We start from the raw sequence: 20,109 nt of genomic DNA, 5'->3' as shown, positions 1-20,109 counted from the left end.
ATGTTACGGTGAGTTGCAAGTAGTTTTACTACCATTACTTTTTAAAGAATTGTAGTAAAAAAATTAAACTTTAGCGTAAAGGGTGATGGAGGAGGAAGGCGCAGTCCCACTCATATACATGAAGTTAGAATTAGCTATATAATCTGTTACCATCTGAAGTAACTTGACTCTCCTCTATATTGTAGGTGTTTTTATCTGTCAGACGAAGATTTCGTCATTTTTATTTTCGGAAATGGTTTACTTTTAATGAACATAACATAGATTCATATAACTTGTTATGATAGCAAATCATTTTGGACACTAATAGCATCTCATAAAGCACCAAGTTTCCTGGGGCTGAAGTGGCTGAACACGCTTCTCTACCTCCAAAAACTGTTCCAAGTTTCCCTCTTTACACCCTCCCATGAAGTCGCTATTTCCTATAAATGACACTTCTTTAATAAAAATATTATTGTCCGTGGATCATTCTTTCATCTGTATTTTATCTCCTACTTCTAGACATGTTTTTCGCTGTTAAGATATTACTTTCTGGGCATGAACACTGCCAAACTGGCATGACACAGGTCACACTGCCGTTGAAAGAAGACGAGGGATCACAGATGTACTTGAAAACTCGCCTTTTATCGTAAAATTTGAGATTTTAGGTTTTAGGAGATTTAGTACGGCCTACAATTTTATAATACGATTGGTTACCTAAAAACTCTAATGTAATTACGATTTTTTGCTTTTGTGATTTGTTTCTGTCTTTTTCGTTTTAGGCGAGGTGAAGCGAGTTAATGACACAGTGCCGGGTATGCCAACAATGCTTGTCCAAGCAATTACTGTGGTTAAAGCCCTACCTCAAAGATTGTCAAATCTCTTGGTCAAGATCAGTTTTAAACTTGGTAGTGTTAATAGTACTTTGGCTCCTGGTGTCAGACAAAAGGTAATCTTTATCTCTTAACTTCCAGTCTACATTCAGTAATTCTCTAGTTTAACTTTGTTGTAGGTTCTCAAGGTTTTCATAAACTTTTCTGGATCCATGTTAACCATGGATTAAACCAGAAACATTAAAGAAAGCTTTAATTAGTCGAACATGAGCTTGAAAGAAGATTAAGTTCCCTCATTGCTAACTTATACAGCTTTCCAATTAATGTTAGTTTCAATTTAATGGAATTTAAGTTTAATGTTGTCTTTCAAAAGAAGTGTCTTAAATTTTGTCTAGTATTTGTCGATTAATACTAATTTTCATCAGTTAAATTTCAGTTTAAACTTAGTTTCCCTTTCAATATTTGCGTTTTGATTTTAGTCTTATGTTTTCAGGATTTTTTTATTATTTTTTTTGGGGGGGGGGGTCAAAGTCGGTCATAGATGAGACCAGAAAAAATTAATAAAGGTATGATTTGTCTAATATTAACCTAAAAAAGATTAAGCTCCCTTTTGGTTAACTTATACAGCTTTTCTGTTAATGTTAGTTTCTGTTTTAAAAGGTATGTTTTAATTTGTATCCAAGTTTCCAGTTAAGCTTTTAAGATCCATCTTGGTCATAAATCGCGAAAGAAATATTTAATGGAGAAATTAATAATACAATATAGCTTGAAAGAAGGTTAAGCTCTGTTTTGGCTAACTTATACAGCTTTACATGAATTCCACTTTGATTCTAGTTTAGGTTCTAAAAATTTTTTTTAAATACAAATTAAGTTTTCATCAATGTTTTTATGCATCTTAGCCATAGATTAAACGAAAAAAATTAATAAAGGAATAAATAGGCTAATGTTAGCTTGAAAGTATATTAAGTTCCCTTTTGATAAACTTTTACAGCTTTTTAATTAATGTTAGTTTCTGTTTCATAAGCTGTGTTTTAATATTTGTCTTTTAATATTAATGTTCATTTGCTTGTGTAGCATCAATAAGCTCAGTCAAATGTTTAGAAATTATATTAATAGACACTACCGCTAACAGTGGAGGACTCCGTTGATAGACAGATAAAATTTTATTGGAAAATCCAGCGGGCCATAGCAACACATTCAATATAACTACAAAAAAGCCTGATGCGCAGTTTAGTAGTAGCGATTTAGTAGTAGTAGTAGTAGAATTCAATATAACTTCAATATATTATAGAATGTATACCCTGGAATCTATAAGAGAGCCTAGTTCTGCTCATTAAGACATATTTCAATGACACCAATAACTTGAAAAATAGAAAGTTCACGTTTCTCGCTAATAAAATTGAAAGATTAATTTAACCCTTGACAATTAAGGCAGAAAACTTTGAGGTCTTCAGAATCACCACCAATATATTCGGGCTTAATATCGTCTTTAAATAGGTTCTTCGCATTACAAGAAACATATTGACCAGCAATCTCAGTATCATAATTCCGGTGGAGCTGCTCTGTAAACATACCACCAAAATCCACAGTAGACGCTTCCAAATTTTCAAGACGGCTGTTGCCAGGGGTATTACGATCACAACTAACCATAATCAGTCAGTTTTAGCGAGTCGGTATATGACCTCATCTCAACAACAAAATAAAAATATGAAAAGACGAAAAAAAATGAAAAAAGAAGAAAACATAATAGAACAAATAAAAAAAAGGATATTCTCCATATCGGAAAAAAACACGAAAAAACGAACAGGCCACACAAATTTTGCCTGCAATGATCCCATGTACGATATCTCCAAATACAACGGCTACTAATATCCACACTTGAATAACAAAACGAACACTTCTTCACAATCTTACAATAAAAGCATAGCAACAATATGAGTTTTTTTCCAATGACAAAGACATAACAACATTAATTATCCTAATAAACTCTTAGCATTATACCAAGGCACTTTGGTTACACGAGTGTATTTTTTCCACAGATATGCTGGGTGGTAAACTAGGAGGTACCCCGCTTCCACGTCATCATCAACCAAGCGCTTACGTATGGCGAATAGTTCCTTGTGCAAAGCACGTACACGGGACGTGACATCGTCACTGACTTGTTATCACCAAACTGTTTTTCTTTTATTTGTTTTTTTTTTTTTTTTTTTTGCCTTACTTAATATCAAGAAACGAACTTGAACACTGCCCACCTTAATTTTAACACATTTTTTTGAACACGGAATCACAGCAAAAGGAGGTGAATTGTCGGCACTGAGTGACAAACGGTCAACAAGTATATCTGAATTAACAACTTAAAAGATACAAACCAGGAAAAAGTAAAAATAACATGGTCAACATTTTTAACCGACAAGCAAAAACCATAATAAAATGCAAATACTAAAAACTTTTACGAACTATCCCAATAAACATAATTCTCTATGTTTAACCCATATACCGAAAAACTTACATATCTGTTTAGTAGCACACGTTTTTCTATCAGACACAATGTTGCTAGTTGCTTTATCTAAAGTTACCCCACCTAAAAGTGAAAATGCGCTGAATGAACGATTATCCCCATCAAGAAATGCGCCGATTCGAAAAATTCAATGCGCAACCGCCTAAAAAAATTAGTAGTATTAATTAGTAGTTGATTTGTTAGCAGTAGCAGTTTTTCGTCTCGTGAGTTTGTATTTAACAAATCAGAGTCAGGTTAAAAAAAAAATGTATAATACATGAAAATGACCTCAGTGGACCTCAGGAAATGGACCTCAGTGACCTGGTCTGCTCTACTGTTGGATATACTCTGGGTATAATTCTGGTTTTCATCTGTTTTTCCATATTATCATTCAGTTAGGTATTTGTTCAAGTATCAATGAAGGTAACAACCTTTTCATTTTCGGCTATTGGAAAAGAATTCGATTCGTATTATATTTCATTTTCCTGTTGTAATTCTTATTAAGCAACTCGCTAGGAGTTTTTTCCATCTCGTGAGGTAATTTTAATTTTACACTCCAACTGTCCTTTTTTAGGTTTTCAACGAGCCAGTGATCTTTCTTGGTGCAGATGTAACCCGTCCACCAGCTGGTAACAGCAAGAAGCCATCAATAGCTGTCGTTGTCGGATCAATGGATGCCGGTCCATCTAGATATTCTGCCACTTTCCGCATGCAGCACAACAGACAAGAGGCTATTCATGAATTATCTTCTATGGTTAGAGAACTCCTTATTATGTTCTACAAAAGTACTGGAGGTTATAAGCCACTAAAGATTATTCTTTTTAGAGATGGACTTTCAGAAGAGCAGTTCTCAGCTGTGAGTATACATTATGCTAATTAAAACTAAAAGGGGTATCTCGCTCATTTTTGTAAAGAAAAATTATTCTACGATATTTACCTATCTCTATGGTAAACTTGACGGTATTTTACCGTATTCTTTAGTTAATTTTCAAGTTTGATTACCGAACTCAGTTCCGGTACTTTTTTTTAACGTATTTTACGCTTTACTCGTCTAGTTCATTTTTATAAATTTTTCACATTTCCAGATGTTTATTGCATCAGCATTGGTTAGATTTTTAATTTGTTTAGTTTTGTAAATTGTTTTGATTTGTTAAGTTGAATTTGCGACTCGTTGATCTTGTGAAATGGTTATATTTATGGATTTGATAGTTGTTGAATTGGGGAACTATTTGGATTTTTGAAGTTGGATTTTCAATTTGTTGACTTTGTCAAGTTGGATTTGCGATTTTTTAATCTTTTTTAATCCTTAGATTTATTGATTCGAAAACCTTTGAATTAGGGAAGAAAATAGATTTGTGAAACAATAAGAAATATTCTTAGTTATAATCGTAAAACCTAAATTATTGCAAACTGTGCTGAGCCCACTATCAAGTTTAAAAATCAAGCACAATATTCATCCATTTTTTTTCGATTTGTACCTCAAAAACTTGAAAGATATAATTTAATCTATTTTATACCAACGAAGGAATATTCATTCGAAATATCTTTCAGGGCATGTTTCTAAAATATACCTTCAGAATGTTCAATATTCCAAAAAAGAATATTCAAAATATTCAAGAATATTGAAATTCTAAAAAAATGTAAGAATTAAATAAAAAATATAAAATATTGCTTTAGAACAAAATGTGCATAATTGTTGTTTTTTTTGCCAGTATTGGAAAGGAAATAGCGATGGCAAAAAACTTAAAATTTTTAATATTGCTCTTTCATAGAAAGATTAAAGAATGGTGTTGGGTTTTGGGTGAATTGTTGATTTTTGGAATAAAACTTGTTGGATCAAAAGGATATTTTATGAACTGCAAAACTTGTGAAGCATTTGGGGTTCGTGAGTTTGTTTCTGTGAGTTGTTGATTTTGTAAATTACTTGGATTTGTTAAGTGGTTTCATTTTATGAATTTTCACTGAATTTGTGAAGTTGGGTTTGTGAATTGTTGAGCTGGTGATTATTTGGATTTGCGAATTGTATTTTGTGGATCGTCGAATTCTCTGTATTTATAAATTCGTGGAGTTGTCTGATTTGTGAATAATTGAATCTGGAAAGCCGTTAGATTTAGGAAACGACAAAAAAGAAAGCATGTTCTTCGAAATTTAGGTGATAACCTAAGTCTAAATTATAGTTCAACCCACTTTGACACGGCAACAAATTGATATTTTGCTTCTTTTGGTTATATTAAATGTGTCCGGATGATTTTTGTTTGCAGTTTGAATTGTACCATTGTGATTGAAATAGGGTCGTATCTAGGATTTTTTTCGTGGAAAACTACCATTAAAATTTGGGAGTAACCATGAAGTTACTTTAATTTTCTTTCGTACTTCTTTCACGACCACCTTTGTTTCACGTGATAACAGTCTCATTGTAGGTTTTGAAACACGAGTTGACTGCTATTCGAGATGCTTGTGCCAAGCTGGAAGCAGATTATCGACCAGGGATAACGTTCATTGTGGTTCAAAAACCTAATCGTGTGTCCTGTGCTTATAAAAGGAAAATGCCTTGGAAATTCGGCAGTATTCCAACCGGTTATATGATTCCTGATCATATAACACACGGTACTGCGTCTTATACACAACTGTTTGATTTCTACATATATTCCAATCAAAGCACAAGGGTAAGTGCCAAAGCTGTTTCAATAACTAGAAAAATACGTATCTTTTCTATACAATGTACAAAAATGTGTACGCTAAGAAAGAATATGCATTTATATATAGTGTTATGTCTATTCCAATGCACAAGTGGGAATGTACAATTGCACAAAATGCACAAAAATGCACAACTGGCGGTGAAAAAAAAAGACAAATAAATAAGAACAAAGAAACACTTAAACAAAATGACAAGCATAAGGGCAATGAAAATAGCAATTTCCAAATTTGGTTGCTGTTGTTACTTTCATTTCCCCTTCTTCTACTGATACAAGCTACAGGGTGTTCAGCCCAATACGTTACTAATAATGGTTGCCGATGTCAACAGTGCAAGGTGTATACTCTCCCCTGGGGAAAATCCCCCTCCCGTAAAAAAATCTCCCACAAAAATTTTCCCAAGATAAAAAATCAATCAGCCAAAGAAAAGCATGACGAATCAAATAATCAAGAAAAAAAGAAGGTTGGGAATATTCTACCTGTATTTCAAAATACAGTGTTAATTTTTATGTTTTTTTGTTTCTTGAGTGGGTGGGGGTAGAGTTGTCATCACATTTTTTTTTATTTTTTTACTGACTGAGTTTGATATTTTAGTATAAATTTCCATTTAACCCAATTGTCCTAATAAAAACGAATCTGAGCTAGAAAGATAGTGGCCTGGTGCTTCCTGTCACTATTTTACCAACTCCCATTTTATCGGACTGGATGAAAACACTGGATGGTGCCCCCCCCCCACCTCTTCCACAAGTGACTTCCTTGACATACATTCATACAATGTATGATACCAGATCGCCCCTTACGATTGAGAGAATGTCCACTTGGCGTACATCAGAATGTTTTCCCCTCTGAAGTAATTTTAAGAGGCTTTTCTTCTGAATTTTACTTAACTAACCGTAAAGTCAGGAACTATTGTCAAACTGTAAGTCAAGACCAAGGAAATATAAGATTTAAAGAACTACATATTAGAAATGACTAAGGGATAGCTTTGAGCAATAGAAGTTTTTAAAAGGTCATCGAACATTATTCACAAAAAAAAATATTGGATATTTTACATCGGACCTCTGAAGTACTTTTCAAACAGTTCCTGGTAACGAACTGTAAGTAAGGAGCGACCCGGCTCAATAGTGACCGAAACTCTAAAAAACGGAATTTTGATACCAATAGATATGTCAAAAGAATTGGATTTCATACTGATTTTAAATATACGTTTATTGAATTTAGTTATAACCATCAAAGGTTACGAGCCTGAGAAAACTTGCCTAATTTTCGAAAAAAGGGGGAAAGACCCCCTCCCCCAAAAATTAATAGAATCTTGATGAAAATCACCCCATCGAATTCAGCGTACCAGAGAACCCTACTATAGAGGTTTCAAGCTCTTATCTGCAAAAGTGTCAAATTTTTTACTTTTTACCAGAAGAAAAATCACGGATGCGTGTTCTTTTTCAGGGGTGATCGTATCGACTCAGTGGGCCTACAAAATTGGGAGAGGAATCATCCTAATGGAAATTAAAAGGCCTAGTTCCCTTTTTAAGTGACTAAAAAATAGGAGAGCAGCTAGGCCCCCTCCTACGGCACTTTTTTTCCTAAATTTGTCCGCTCAAAATTTTCGGATTGCTATTTTGTTCAGCATAGTTGAAAAGTCTGATAAATATGTCTTTGGAGATAATGTGACCCCCCCCCTTCATCCCCTAGGGAAAGGTTTTGGTTATGAGATTTGTCCATTGTTTACGTAGGCTATAGTATTTGTATAGTATTAGTTTCTTGGAAGTATGCACACATTTTTTGGATGGGGAGGGGAGGATGAATATTTGCCTGGGGGACACTGCATGGGGAGAATTTTCCATGGCAAGGGAATTTTCCAAGAGATGAACTTTTCAGGGGAAATTATGTACTGGGGCAATTTGCCAGAATTTCTATACAAAATTTCTTTATATGTCTTACTTTCTCTTTACTGACTCAATTTTACGCATGGAGCTGTTAAGGATAATTTCCCAGAATAAATCACCGGGATTGAAAAGTCCAGAAGATATTTCTGTGGGGAATGGGATTTTTACGTTGATTTTCTTCGTTTATTTAAAAAACGATTAAAAATTAATAGAAAAAACAAGTATTTTCAACTGAAAGTAAGAGCAATATTAAAAGTTAAAATCAAACAGAAATTATTCCGTATTCTAGGGGGCTTGCCTTTTCTTAACAACTCGCTCTTTACTCCAAACTTCCAATTTTGTCCCAAGTCTTTAAAAGTGATTGATGAAATACAAGGGTCGTTTAATTAGAGTAATAAGTAACTTTTTTAAAATATCGAAAAACTTTAGTGTGAAGAATGATGTGTTGAGGAGGGGGCAACACCACTCGTATAAGTAATTATTTCTGTTCATTTTAGGGTTTAATATTGTTCCTTACTTTCAGTTAAAAAAAATTGTTTTTATCTAATACTTGTAACTGCTTAACTTTTGATAATGCTTAACTTTTAACTTTTACTGCTAGTAAGCTAATTGTAAGTTATGCTGCTAGTAAGCAGTATTAGTACTGCTTAATGTTTCAGGTACGAATGTGCAACCCTGTGGCATTACTTCCTCCTCAAGTGCGAAGCCCACCATATACTTTTTTTTTTTTTTTTTTTTTTTTTTTTTTTTTTTTTTTTTTTTTTTTTTTTTTTTATAGAGAGAGAGAGAGAGAGATAGAGAGAGACTTTTATTATACAAAAGAACCACATCACCCACTTTGGAAAGTCAAATACTTGTTAGTAGTGGCTGATAAACATTCAATGACCAACAATACCGACTTCATTAACAAAAAAAAAATATATATATATTGTCAATATATAATAGAACCACATCACCCACTTTCTAAAGTCAAAGACTTGTTAGTAGTGACTGATAAACGTTCAATGAACAACAATACCGACTTCATTAACAAAAAAAGACAAAAAAGTGGGAAAAGAAAAAAGGAAAATAAAGAAGAAAAGAGAGAGAGAGAGAGAGAGAGAGAGAGAGAGAGAGAGAGAGAGAGAGAGAGAGAGAGAGAGAGAGAGAGAGAGAGAGAGAGAGAGAGAGAAATACTACTTAAAAAACAAGACAATAAGCCATCCCGTTTAAATTAAAACAATCTCTTCCTAGAAGGTGGTTCTTCAGTCTACTCTTAAAGTGGCTAACATTTTCTGATAACTTGTACTCGTTGGTAAAGACTTCCATGCTATCGGTCCAGCAAACCTGGGACTAAGACTTGCCCTTTGAGAGCTGTGACACTGACACTCTTATACCAAATCGTCCATATTTCTAGTCTCATAACTATGGTACGAAGAATTCTTTGTAAACATTTGACGAAAAATCTCATATAAGAAACCATACATACTCTGAAATATAAACATAGCAAGTTGATAATCATGAAGTTGGCTAACATTAAGAATCATGAGTTTCTTATATCAATTAAGTGTATAGTTTTCACCACGGACAGGATTTCCTAATAGTCTAATAACTTTATTTTGTAAAACCTGAACACGTTTGAAATTTGTATAAAATCCACTAGTCCATATTACACAACCATAAGGAATATAAGGCATGACAATAGAATGATAAAGCGCTAAAAGGGCAGAACGAGGTAACTGATATCTCAGACGCCGAATCAGACCAAGACCTCTAGATATCTTAGCTGCCACCAGACCACCATGTGCTTTCCAACTTATGTTTTGATCAAGCATGAAACCAAGGTATCTCGTCACTGCTACTTGTTTCTATGGCCTATTACAGAGAAATATTTTTCCACTTGAATCAACTGGACTTCCTTTCCGAATAAACAACATAAAATGAGTTTTTAAAACCTTCACTAATCCTTGTAAAAATTAAATAAAAAAACTAGTTTTTTTTAACTGAAAGTAAGGAGCGACATTAAAACTTAAAACGAACAGAAATTACTCCGTATATGAAATGGGTTGTCCCCTCCGCAGTCCCTCGCTCTTTACGCTAAAGTTTGACTCTTTGCCACAATTCTACTTTTTAAAACAACTAAAAACTTTAGCGTAAAGAGCGTGGGACTGCGGAGGGGACAACCCATTTCATATACGGAGTAATTTCTGTTCGTTTTAAGTTTTAATGTCGCTCCTTACTTTCAGTTAAAAAAACTAGCTTTTTTTATTTAATTTCTGGACGTTTTTAAATTAATGCATGTTTGATTTTGGCTCTCCGCACATAAATTATTGAAATGAAATTAGTATATTAATTTTTTTTGGCTAAATGGCTTTCTCTTAGTTTTGATCAGACGATTTTGAGAAATAAGGGGTGGGGAAGGAGGCCTAGCTGCCCTCCAATTTTTCGGTTACTTAAAAAGGCTACTAGAACTTTTAATATTCAACGAACGTTTTTATTAGTAAAAAATATACGTAACTTAAGAATTAACTTACGTAACAAACTTTTATATTCTTATATTTTTATTATGTATACGAGGGGGTTTGTACCCTCGTTAATACCTCGCTCTTTACACTAAATCGTAAGTTTTGTTCCAATTCTTTAAGAATGACCCCTGAATCAAATAGGCCTTAGAATAAATAGTTGAAATCACTAAAAATATTTTAGCATAAAGAGCGAGGTATTTATCTCCTCCTAAATACCTCGCTCTTTATGCTAAAGTATTTTTAGAACCCTTCATATGCGTAATAATCTCTGTTTGTTTTAAATTTCAATGCTATTCCTTACTTTCATTTGAAAAAACGTTTTCATGTTTATTTTTTCATTGTTTCGTTTTTTATAGTAATGCTAGAAAATCCTGCGCCCTTTTCATTGAATTTTTTTCCCCCATGGCATATTTCTCCAAGGAAAGATCCTCCCACATAGCCCCCTCCCTCAACCCTACCCCCAAAACCAAAAAAATCCCCCTGAAAACGTCTGTACACTTCCCAATAACCATTATTATATGTAAACACTGGTTGAAGTTTGTAACTTGCAACCCCTCCCCCAGGGACTGTGGAGGAGTAAGTCATCCCCAAAAACATAGTTATTAAGATTTTCGACTATGCCAAACAAAATGGCTATCTCAATATTTTTATCCGTTGACTTTGGGAAAAAAATGAGCGTGGGAGGGGGCCTAGATGCCCTCCAATTTTTTCGGTCACTTAAAAAGGGCACTAGAACTTTTCATTTCCGTTAGAATGAGCCCTCTTGCGACATTCTAGGACCACTTGGTCGATACGATGACCCCTGGAAAAAAAAATAAAAATAAAATAAACAAATAAACACGCACCCGTGATTTGTCTTCTGGCAAAAAATGCAAAATTCCACATTTTTGTAGATAGGAGCTTGAAACTTCTACAGTAGGGTTCTCTGATACGCTGAATCTGATGGTGTCATTGTGTTGCGAGAGCAACACTTTGGTTTTGTCCCGGTTTTTTTTGTTTTGTTTTTTTCCTATGCCGCCGATCTCAGCTTATTCCTGGAAACTGGTAAGGGTCTAACCTGTGCGGTTTTTACGGAAAGTGTGGACCTCAGGCCGGATTGATGAATATGACATTACATTTTGGAAAGCTCCGTAGAACTCTTGCCTGGGGCCAAAAAGGATGGTTTTTGCTTGTCCTCGAGCCAGAGCCTATGGTGTGCGAAGTGAAATGGAGTTATATAGCCTATGTCAGAGAGGAGTATCTGAAGTTGTGCAGCCAAGCTTTCGTTTCATCAAACCATGTTTCTGCTTTCGAGTGGAAAGCTCCGTTCTAGCAGGCAAGCAGGCAGGCACCAGTTTCAAATTGAAGATGGACTAAAATCTATAATAATAATAATAATTTATTTGTTACCCGCTTGTTTTGACAAATTAAGCGGAGTAAAAACATTAAGGAAAGAAAAACGAAATAACACAAACAATACAATTAATACAGTCTAATCAAAGGGTGGTAAGGGCCCAAGCGTTGAGAGGCCTCAGCACCTAATCTAGCATAGAGTTTTTTATAAACGAAAATAATATCAGTGGCACAAAACTTTCTGATAATCTTCTGATTTCTATAAGAACGCGGCAGATACAATAAATATTTACAATAACGAAAATACATAACTCTTATGCCCTGCAAATCTTGATTATTAAACAACGGGCGCAAACCGGAAAGAAACAATATAGAATGATCGCAATATGTAGAATAAAGTCTGGATAAAGCCTTTCGTGAAAATCTGCCTCGGTTCGGGACAATTTTCGCGTACCCTTTTTTAAGTTTACTTTTAATATCATTTAGCCCACAGGATCGAAAAGCCGATGAAGATGAACAAATATTAATACCAAGCCACCGAATCGAAGAAACGAGCTTAACTGAAAAATAACTACAATCAAGATCACTACTTTGATGCTTAGCATTAAAAACTAAATATTCACATTTTTCAGTATTAAGTTTGAGGCCGATTTCCTCAAAAGACTTAGAAACAAGCTGGGTCGACTTAATTAGGCTAGATTTAGTGCGGCTGATCAAAAATAAATCATCTGCATATGCAATGTACGAAAGATTAGTTAGGCCTAAAAAACATGATGGATTAATACGTGGCAAAACAGAATAAAGACAAGCATTAAAAAGATAAGGGGATAAGACTCCTCCTTGCCTAAGACCAGAACGGATGGGGATATTACCAACGTAGGTGTCACCTGACTTGAGTCGAACATATGAATTAGCATACCAAAAACGAAGAGTTGATATAATAGACACATTTGCACCAAGTTGGATTAAAGAATACCAAAGTTGGCTATGACAAATTGAATCAAAAGCTTTTGAAACATCGAGTGCACAAAAATGAACATCAAAACCATTTTTATGCGCTTCAAGTAATAGCGAAACTATAGCACGATGAGCATGTTGGCATCCTATATACGGCTTAAAGCCAAACTGATTAGACATATAATCCACATTAGACAGGAGATCAGGGAGCAAAACATATTCAAATACTTTACTTAAAGTACAAGCAACCGTAATAGGCCTATACGAAGCGCAACTAGTTGGGTCCTTACCGCGTTTCAAAATTGACGTAATGTTACCAACTAAAAAAGAATCAGGGACTAAAGAAGAGCATAAACACATCTGAAAAAGTAACTGCAAGTGATAAACTAATTCCTCCGAATCGGTGTTGAGGTGAAAAGCACTGATCCCGTCTATATCATAAGATTTCGATTTAAGTCTCTCTACACTTCTTTTGACACGGTCAACACTAACGGGAGGTACATGACCTTGAATGATTTTGTTAGGCAACAGATTAGAACAGAGCTTGGCAAAACGAAAATGAACCGCATATATCACTGTATCGAAAATGTTACTATAATGATTGATCCATGATACATTAGGGATTCGGTCAGCCGTAGGCGATCTATCAAACTTCGCGACATTGATCACTTTTTTCCACTGGCTAGGAGACTTAGGAAATTCAGCACCATTGTACCTAATTTTTCGAAGATAGCGTTTAAAATCAAGCTTTGTTCTTTGTTTAATATCGAAAACATTACCCCTTAAGGGGCGGCCGCAAGCTATCCAAATTTTTAGCCACAACTTAGCCCGATTTTGTATTGTTTTGAGCTCTGGGTCATTCTTCCAAATTGAACTTCTTGTTTTTGCTCTAAAGCAAAGTGTTCTAAGTGTTAAATATATGCGGTAGTTCCCCGGCCCCACAGCCAATATATCTTCTTTGAGTGATAAATAGAAAAATTTACAGAAACAAAAAAGTGCGATTTTCCCACGGGTCCGAAAGTGCTGCCATCTATTGTTTCTAGCCATTTCTGTTCGTGATTTCAGCTGACTTTACCATTCTTTTTTTTCTACTTGGGATTGCAATAGAGAAATGGTATCAGATATACCTCTTAAACTTTAAAAGTTCTCTCATTGCTAAAGAAATTAGAGCTTATCCTTTGCTCCTTTCTAAGTGGTGGTGTTAGAAAGTTGGCCTCCGGCAAAAAAGTCAACTTTTGAACTAAGACAGATAGAATTTTTTTTTTCAATGACAATCGATAGACCTTAATGAGCTGATCAAAGTATATGTCATCCATTTTTTGTTACAAAAATTCCTTCATGACATACACCAGTTTGAAAGTTTCAAGGGGTTGACAACTTCAGTGGTAAGGTACACACTTGAACCAAAAATAGGCCGATACCAATTGTGAGATATGTAGGGGACTTCCAAGCAACAGTCGATTATTAGCTTATAATCATCTTTGGCAATGAGGGGTTTGCAACTTTTGCTGATTGGTGTACCTATTATCTGTTTCTGGTGTAATTGATGGTAAGAACAACTTGGTTCCCGATTGTAAGACATGTAGGGGAGTTGTAAGTAATAATCGGCTGTTAGGCTACAATGACTTCAGTGACAAGGGGTTTGCAACTTTTGCTAGTTGGTGTACCCATTATTTGTTTCCGGTGAACTTGGATGTATATCACGGGAGAGGGACTTGTAAGTAAGAATCGGTTGCTAGAGGAGGTTCATCAGAGGCTAAAAATTTGTGCAAATTGGTGCACATCTATGGTATTTGATCCTGAAAAGTCACGAATAGCTTTATAATACCAACTAGATTATATAAGATAATGTTCCAAGTTTCCATCGGTCACGATGTCTACGATTGAAAAGGATAAAGTTCAACTGGCTGCAAACTCAATTTAGTCCCTTCTTCCGATATTCTTTTGCTGTTGTTTTTTCAACGCTGAAGAACTTGATCATGTGATTACTGATTGTGTTCTGCTTTGAATATGCCGTTTTGAATGCTTTGATAGTTTTGACAACTTCAGAATTTAACCGATAGCGAAGAAACAAAACCAAAGTGTTGCTCTCGCAACACTTTTATCGGCGATGCCGGACAAAGGTTGCCGCAACACTTCACGTTGCCCAGGCAACGTAGGTCTAGTTTTCGTTAAGATCCTACGACTTTTAGGGGATGTTTCCCCCTATTTTCCTAAATAAGGCAAATTTTCTCAGGCTCGTAACTTTTGATGGCTAAGTCTAAACTTGATGAAACTTATATATTTAAAATCAGCATTAAAATGCGATTCTTTTGATGTAGCTATTTATATCAAAATTCAATTTTTTTGAGTTTTGGTTACTATTGAGCCGGATCGCTCCTTACTACAGTTCGTTACCACGAACTGTTTGATCAAAAGATGACTTAAAGCTTGATTAATTTTCTCTACAAGACCATCAGCATTTCTTGCGGCAGCCGACAATACCGTGTCATTAGCGAAGGAAGTATTAACAGTACCTGGAACATAAAACCGCATATTAACTACATAAACAAGATATAAAAATGGATCCAAAACAGAACCTTGTGGAACACCACAATTTATAAAAAAAATATTAAATATAACATCATCAAAACATACACATATCGACCTGCCTATCAAATAAGATTCAAACTACTTTAAAATAGTATTTATGACTCCAAATGACCTTCTCCTGTCATTTAATATTTCAAAATCAACTGTGCCAAACGCTTTTTTAAAATCTGTAAAAACCGATAAAAATCATTTCACCATTTTCCATTGATGTATTCAGAAAATCAAGAAAATGCTGCATAGCATGAACAGTAGAGTGGTCCTTCCTGAATCCGAACTGATTATCAGTTCAAAAACCATGTTTTGTTAAATGTGCGTAAAGCCTTTTATGCATAACTTGTTGCGAAAACCGACAGAAGAGAAATTGGTCTCCAGTTAGTCAAATCAGTCTTGGGGCCACTTTTGTGGAGAGAAATCACTCCCACCTCTTTGTACCCTCCCCCCTCTAAGTTTTGTGGGAATTATCTCGATTTCAGTTATAAATTAATTAAGTAAACAAGGCATGGTAGGAGATAAACCATAATAAGCTTCAAGGTCGTAAGGTTTATGTCGTCACTACCTGAAGAGCTTGAGTTAATACTATTTACAATTTCTTTCAACTCCTGTATATTCATTTCCTAGGTCTCCATTATTAGTACCAGGCATCTATCATCAATGAAAGCCTCCTCACTTGTTCCTTAACTCAGTGGCTGATCTTTCTTTTTGAGTCATTTCACCAATCGTCGAGAAAGTAGGTACCGAAGTGAGTCACAATGCTCTGTTTGTCTTCGTAGACTTTTCCATCCACAATTAGTGAAGTTTGTGCATTTTTCTGTTTGTCACTACCTAACAATTCTCTCAAAACCTTCCATGTTTCTTTTATGTCCCCTTTTGTTGCTTCAAGTTTCAATTCATAATAGCTGTTAACTCAAGATCTTTGTAAAGTATTCACTTAATTTCTTACTTTTTTGATCTATCTAAAGATATCAGCACTTTGGCAATCTAAAAACGACGGATACAGTAGATTCCCCTTCTTAATCATCTCAATAAGTTCTGGTGTGACCCAAAGCTTTCTTGGTGATTCTTTTTTATTCCTCAACACTTTTAGTGTTGAGGAATAAAAAAGTGTTGCATGGGAAGCATCGTCTGTCCTATTAAAAACTAGTTCCCATGACACCTTACTAAGTTCCTCAGCAAGGTTTTCAATATTCTGCTTCTTTAATTGACGCATTTGCTTTTTTTCTAACTTTTTCTCCTTGGTACTTACTAGTGGCACAGAAGCTACAACTGGTCGATGATCCGAACATATTATCTATTATAGCTGCTGAATGACTAGATATACGTGTCGGGACCCCAGCAAGGGGAAATAAATCATTTGAAACCATCAAATTTCAAAAATCAGCATAAATAGCATGTAAATCATACAAATCAAAATTAAAATATCGTATAAATACCGTACAAATGAAATCCAACTGACTAGATGCAGCTGCTCTCATTAATATCTTACATCCATCCGTGAAATCCTCCAAACGAGCACTTGGTGGTTTATAAGCCCCTCTTACAATAAGTTTTTTGAATCAATAGTCTGTGAATCAATAGTCAACCTTACCTTCTTGCCAAACATCAACATACCCCTTTGACGACAAAGTATACCATTTGTACACCAAGAATGCTGGATCTCCTCGGGCCATCAGCGCACGGTTTTTCACAAATAACTGGTAAACTGGACATTGAAAAGAAGGCAGAAAATGCTTGGAACTGAAAAAGTCTCGCAAAAACCAACAACATCAAAATAACTATTGGTCAGATCTATCAAATGTAAAATATCATCGTAACTTGAGGTTAGATGACAGCTCGAGTGGTAGACACGAAGAACATTCTCACTTTTCCTATGACGACAACGTAACTGGAATATATTTACTCTATTTTTGGCAATTAAAATTTATTGCAAAATAATCAATTGCCGTTCCATCGCGAAGCGTATCTCAATAAGGGTCAGATTCAAATTAACGTAACCTATTCAGGTCATATACCCGATCTGACACAACACAGAAATCATTAATTTGCAATTTACCATAATCGCAAAGAATCAACCTATATGAATAAATTTGTTTGCAGTATGGGGGCAGGCGGACTAATAATGATAATGATAATCGGTTTCCCGGGGGGGGGGGGATTAGCCAACGATACAAATAGGAAACAAAACAATGTAAAAGAAAATAAACTAAGTAATTTGCAAAAAAAAGTAACAACGAAGGTAAAAACAATAAATGAAGAAGTACTACAAACGAGAAAATAAAATAAGATATTAATCTAGAAGGTATCTTCAACCTTCCGAAGCCTCCTAGAAGTAGCTTCACCTGGTAGGTGAACAAAAATACGGCCTAGTTCCGACCAAACGTTCTTCGCTCCATACTTATCTCTAACACTATCCAGGATAATATTTTGCTGCTTTGTGATATAGTCATTCAGAAAAACGCTAGATTTTGCAAGCTTAGGCTTCGCTTTAAAAACAGTATGTGCAACATCTTTGTTAGGAAATTTGACGATCACAGAGGCAAATCGACTTTCATTTGTTTTCTGAGCTGTTGGGTTGGATAAACGAAATCGTTATACAGAAAGAATTTGATAACTCATAAAAGCACTAAAGCCCATCTTGCCCTATATAATACTATGCACTATTACTTTAAAGGCAACATCAGGGGCCTGTTTTACCCCCGTTTTTATGCTGTTAAATCGACTATCTCAGATTTTTTTAATTGATAGCATCCAGGTCCTCTATGGGGCTAAATCACAGGTGCCAGAAAATGGCAGAAAATGCTACTTACCCATGGTACAATATTTTTGATCATTTAAAAATGTTCAAACACGCAGTCGTGATTTTTTTTCTTTTTTTTTTTTTTTAGTGAAAATAAGAGCAAAATCTATTTCTATAAATAGGAGCTTGAAAATTTCATAACGAGGCTCTAATATGCTGAATATAACGACTGATTTTTGTTAAGATTACTTGGGAATGTTTTCCCATATTTCGAAATTCATAGAAATTTTCTGAGGGTTCTTGCGTTTGATGTGCACCATCAAACTTAATTAATTCTATATATTGGTAATCAGCATAAAAAGCAATTTTTTACGCATAAATTGTTATCAGAATTCCCTTTTTTCAGAGTTTTGGTCACCATTTCCTCGAGTCCCTCCTTATTCACAGTTCGTCACCACGAACTGTTTGGTTCTAAATATTTATTCGACATGGAAATTAGGTAGAATATTCCAGTATCCCTTCCTTTCTTTATTTTTTATTTGTTCTTGTTTATCTTTGGCTGCTCAATTTTACGTACAGGGAGAATTTTCCAAGTAAATTGATCTTGTGGTCATTAAATGTAAAGAGTATCCTATGGAGCTAGCAACTCTACATCGGAAATATGGAAAAAGTGAAATGTAGTAGGAGGTCAAGTAAATTACTGTTAACCAAAAATTAAACCGAATACAGAGGAAACTTCAGCTTGATAGAAAAAAAGGCAACAGGCTGCCGGGGTGTCTCCAAAAATGATTCTAAGATGAAGAGTTATAAGGTATCAAATATTCCCTTAACTTCAGGAACGGTTGTAGGAATGGGTGGAGGGTCTTGGTGCACCGTCCCTCCTCCCCAATAAAATGAAAAATAGCAAACATGTAATATTTTTTAGTATATATATATATATATATATATATATATATGGATAGATGCATACCAGGATTAACCTATATATTAGGATAAAAAAAGATATTCATTAGGATCAGAAGATCAAAGAAGACTTTCCGAACGGGTACATTTGTTTAAAGTTTGTGCAAGCCTAAATTTAATGTTTTATTTTGACTGGACTGTTATATTGACATGTTTAACAATTTTGACAACTGACAATTGGCTCACTTGAGAACATTTTTTTTTTTTTTTTATTTAACAGCTATCATGTCCATGCATTTTAACCCAGTTCTTACGTTTGTTTACAGTTCAAAAACAGTCATTTTTATGGCACTTGGTATTAACCAAGTGACATATAGCAATCGCAAATTCTGTCGGTCTGTCTGTCGGTCCCGGTATTGCTACTTTTGGCACTTCCAGGTAAGCTAGGACGAAATTTGGCAAGTCTATCTGGGACCGGATCAGATTAAATTAAAAATAGTTATTTTCTCGATTTGAACATCTGGGGGGGGGGGAGTGGGTGGCCGGTTAATTCAGAAAAAATGAAGTATTTTTTAACTTATGAGCGGGAGATGGGATCTTAATGAAATTTGATGTTTGGAATGATATTTTGTCTCAGAGCTCTTATTTTAAATCCCGACCGGATCTGATGACATTGGGGGGAGTTGGAGGGGGAAACCTAAAATCTTGGAAAACACTTAGAGTGGGGGGATCGGGATGAAACTTGATGGGAAAAATAAGTACAAGTCCCAGATACATGATTGAAAATCGGAACAGATCCGCTCTCTTTTGGGTAGTTGAGGGGGTGGGGGTAATTCTGAAAAATTAGAAAAAATGGGGTATTTTTAACTTACGAACGGGTGATCGGATCTAAATGAAATTTGATGTTTAGAAGGATATCGTGTCTTAGAGCTCTTATTTTAAATCCCGACAGGATCTGGTGACATTGGGGGGGGATTTGGGAGGGGGAACCTAAAACTTGGAAAACACTTAGAGTGGAGGGATCGGGATGAAACTTGGTGGGAAAAATAGACACAAGTACATAATTGACATAAACAGAACGGATCCGCTCTCTTTGGGGTAGTTGGGGGGGGTATTTCTGAAAAATTAGAAAAAAAGAGGTATTTTTAACTTACGAACGGGTTATCGGGTCTCAATGAAATTTGATATTTAGAAGGAGTGG

General features: G+C 35.0%; 1 protein-coding gene across 2 annotated transcripts in view; it reads left to right on the top strand.

Annotated features, from left to right (window-relative positions):
* LOC136038132 (protein argonaute-4-like) overlaps positions 1 to 20,109 on the top strand; it is a 90,800-nt gene that overhangs the window by 52,525 nt on the left and 18,166 nt on the right. For both annotated transcript variants that reach the window (XM_065721157.1, XM_065721156.1), the window contains exons 8-10: positions 759 to 925; positions 3,881 to 4,162; positions 5,727 to 5,972. In XM_065721157.1, coding sequence (XP_065577229.1) covers positions 759 to 925; positions 3,881 to 4,162; positions 5,727 to 5,972 — 695 coding nt within the window. The remainder of the gene's footprint in view (positions 1 to 758; positions 926 to 3,880; positions 4,163 to 5,726; positions 5,973 to 20,109) is intronic.

This window comes from Artemia franciscana, chromosome 17 (assembly GCF_032884065.1).
Source record: "Artemia franciscana chromosome 17, ASM3288406v1, whole genome shotgun sequence".
NCBI lineage: Eukaryota > Metazoa > Arthropoda > Branchiopoda > Anostraca > Artemiidae > Artemia > Artemia franciscana.
This window is presented reverse-complemented; position numbering and strand designations above follow the sequence as displayed.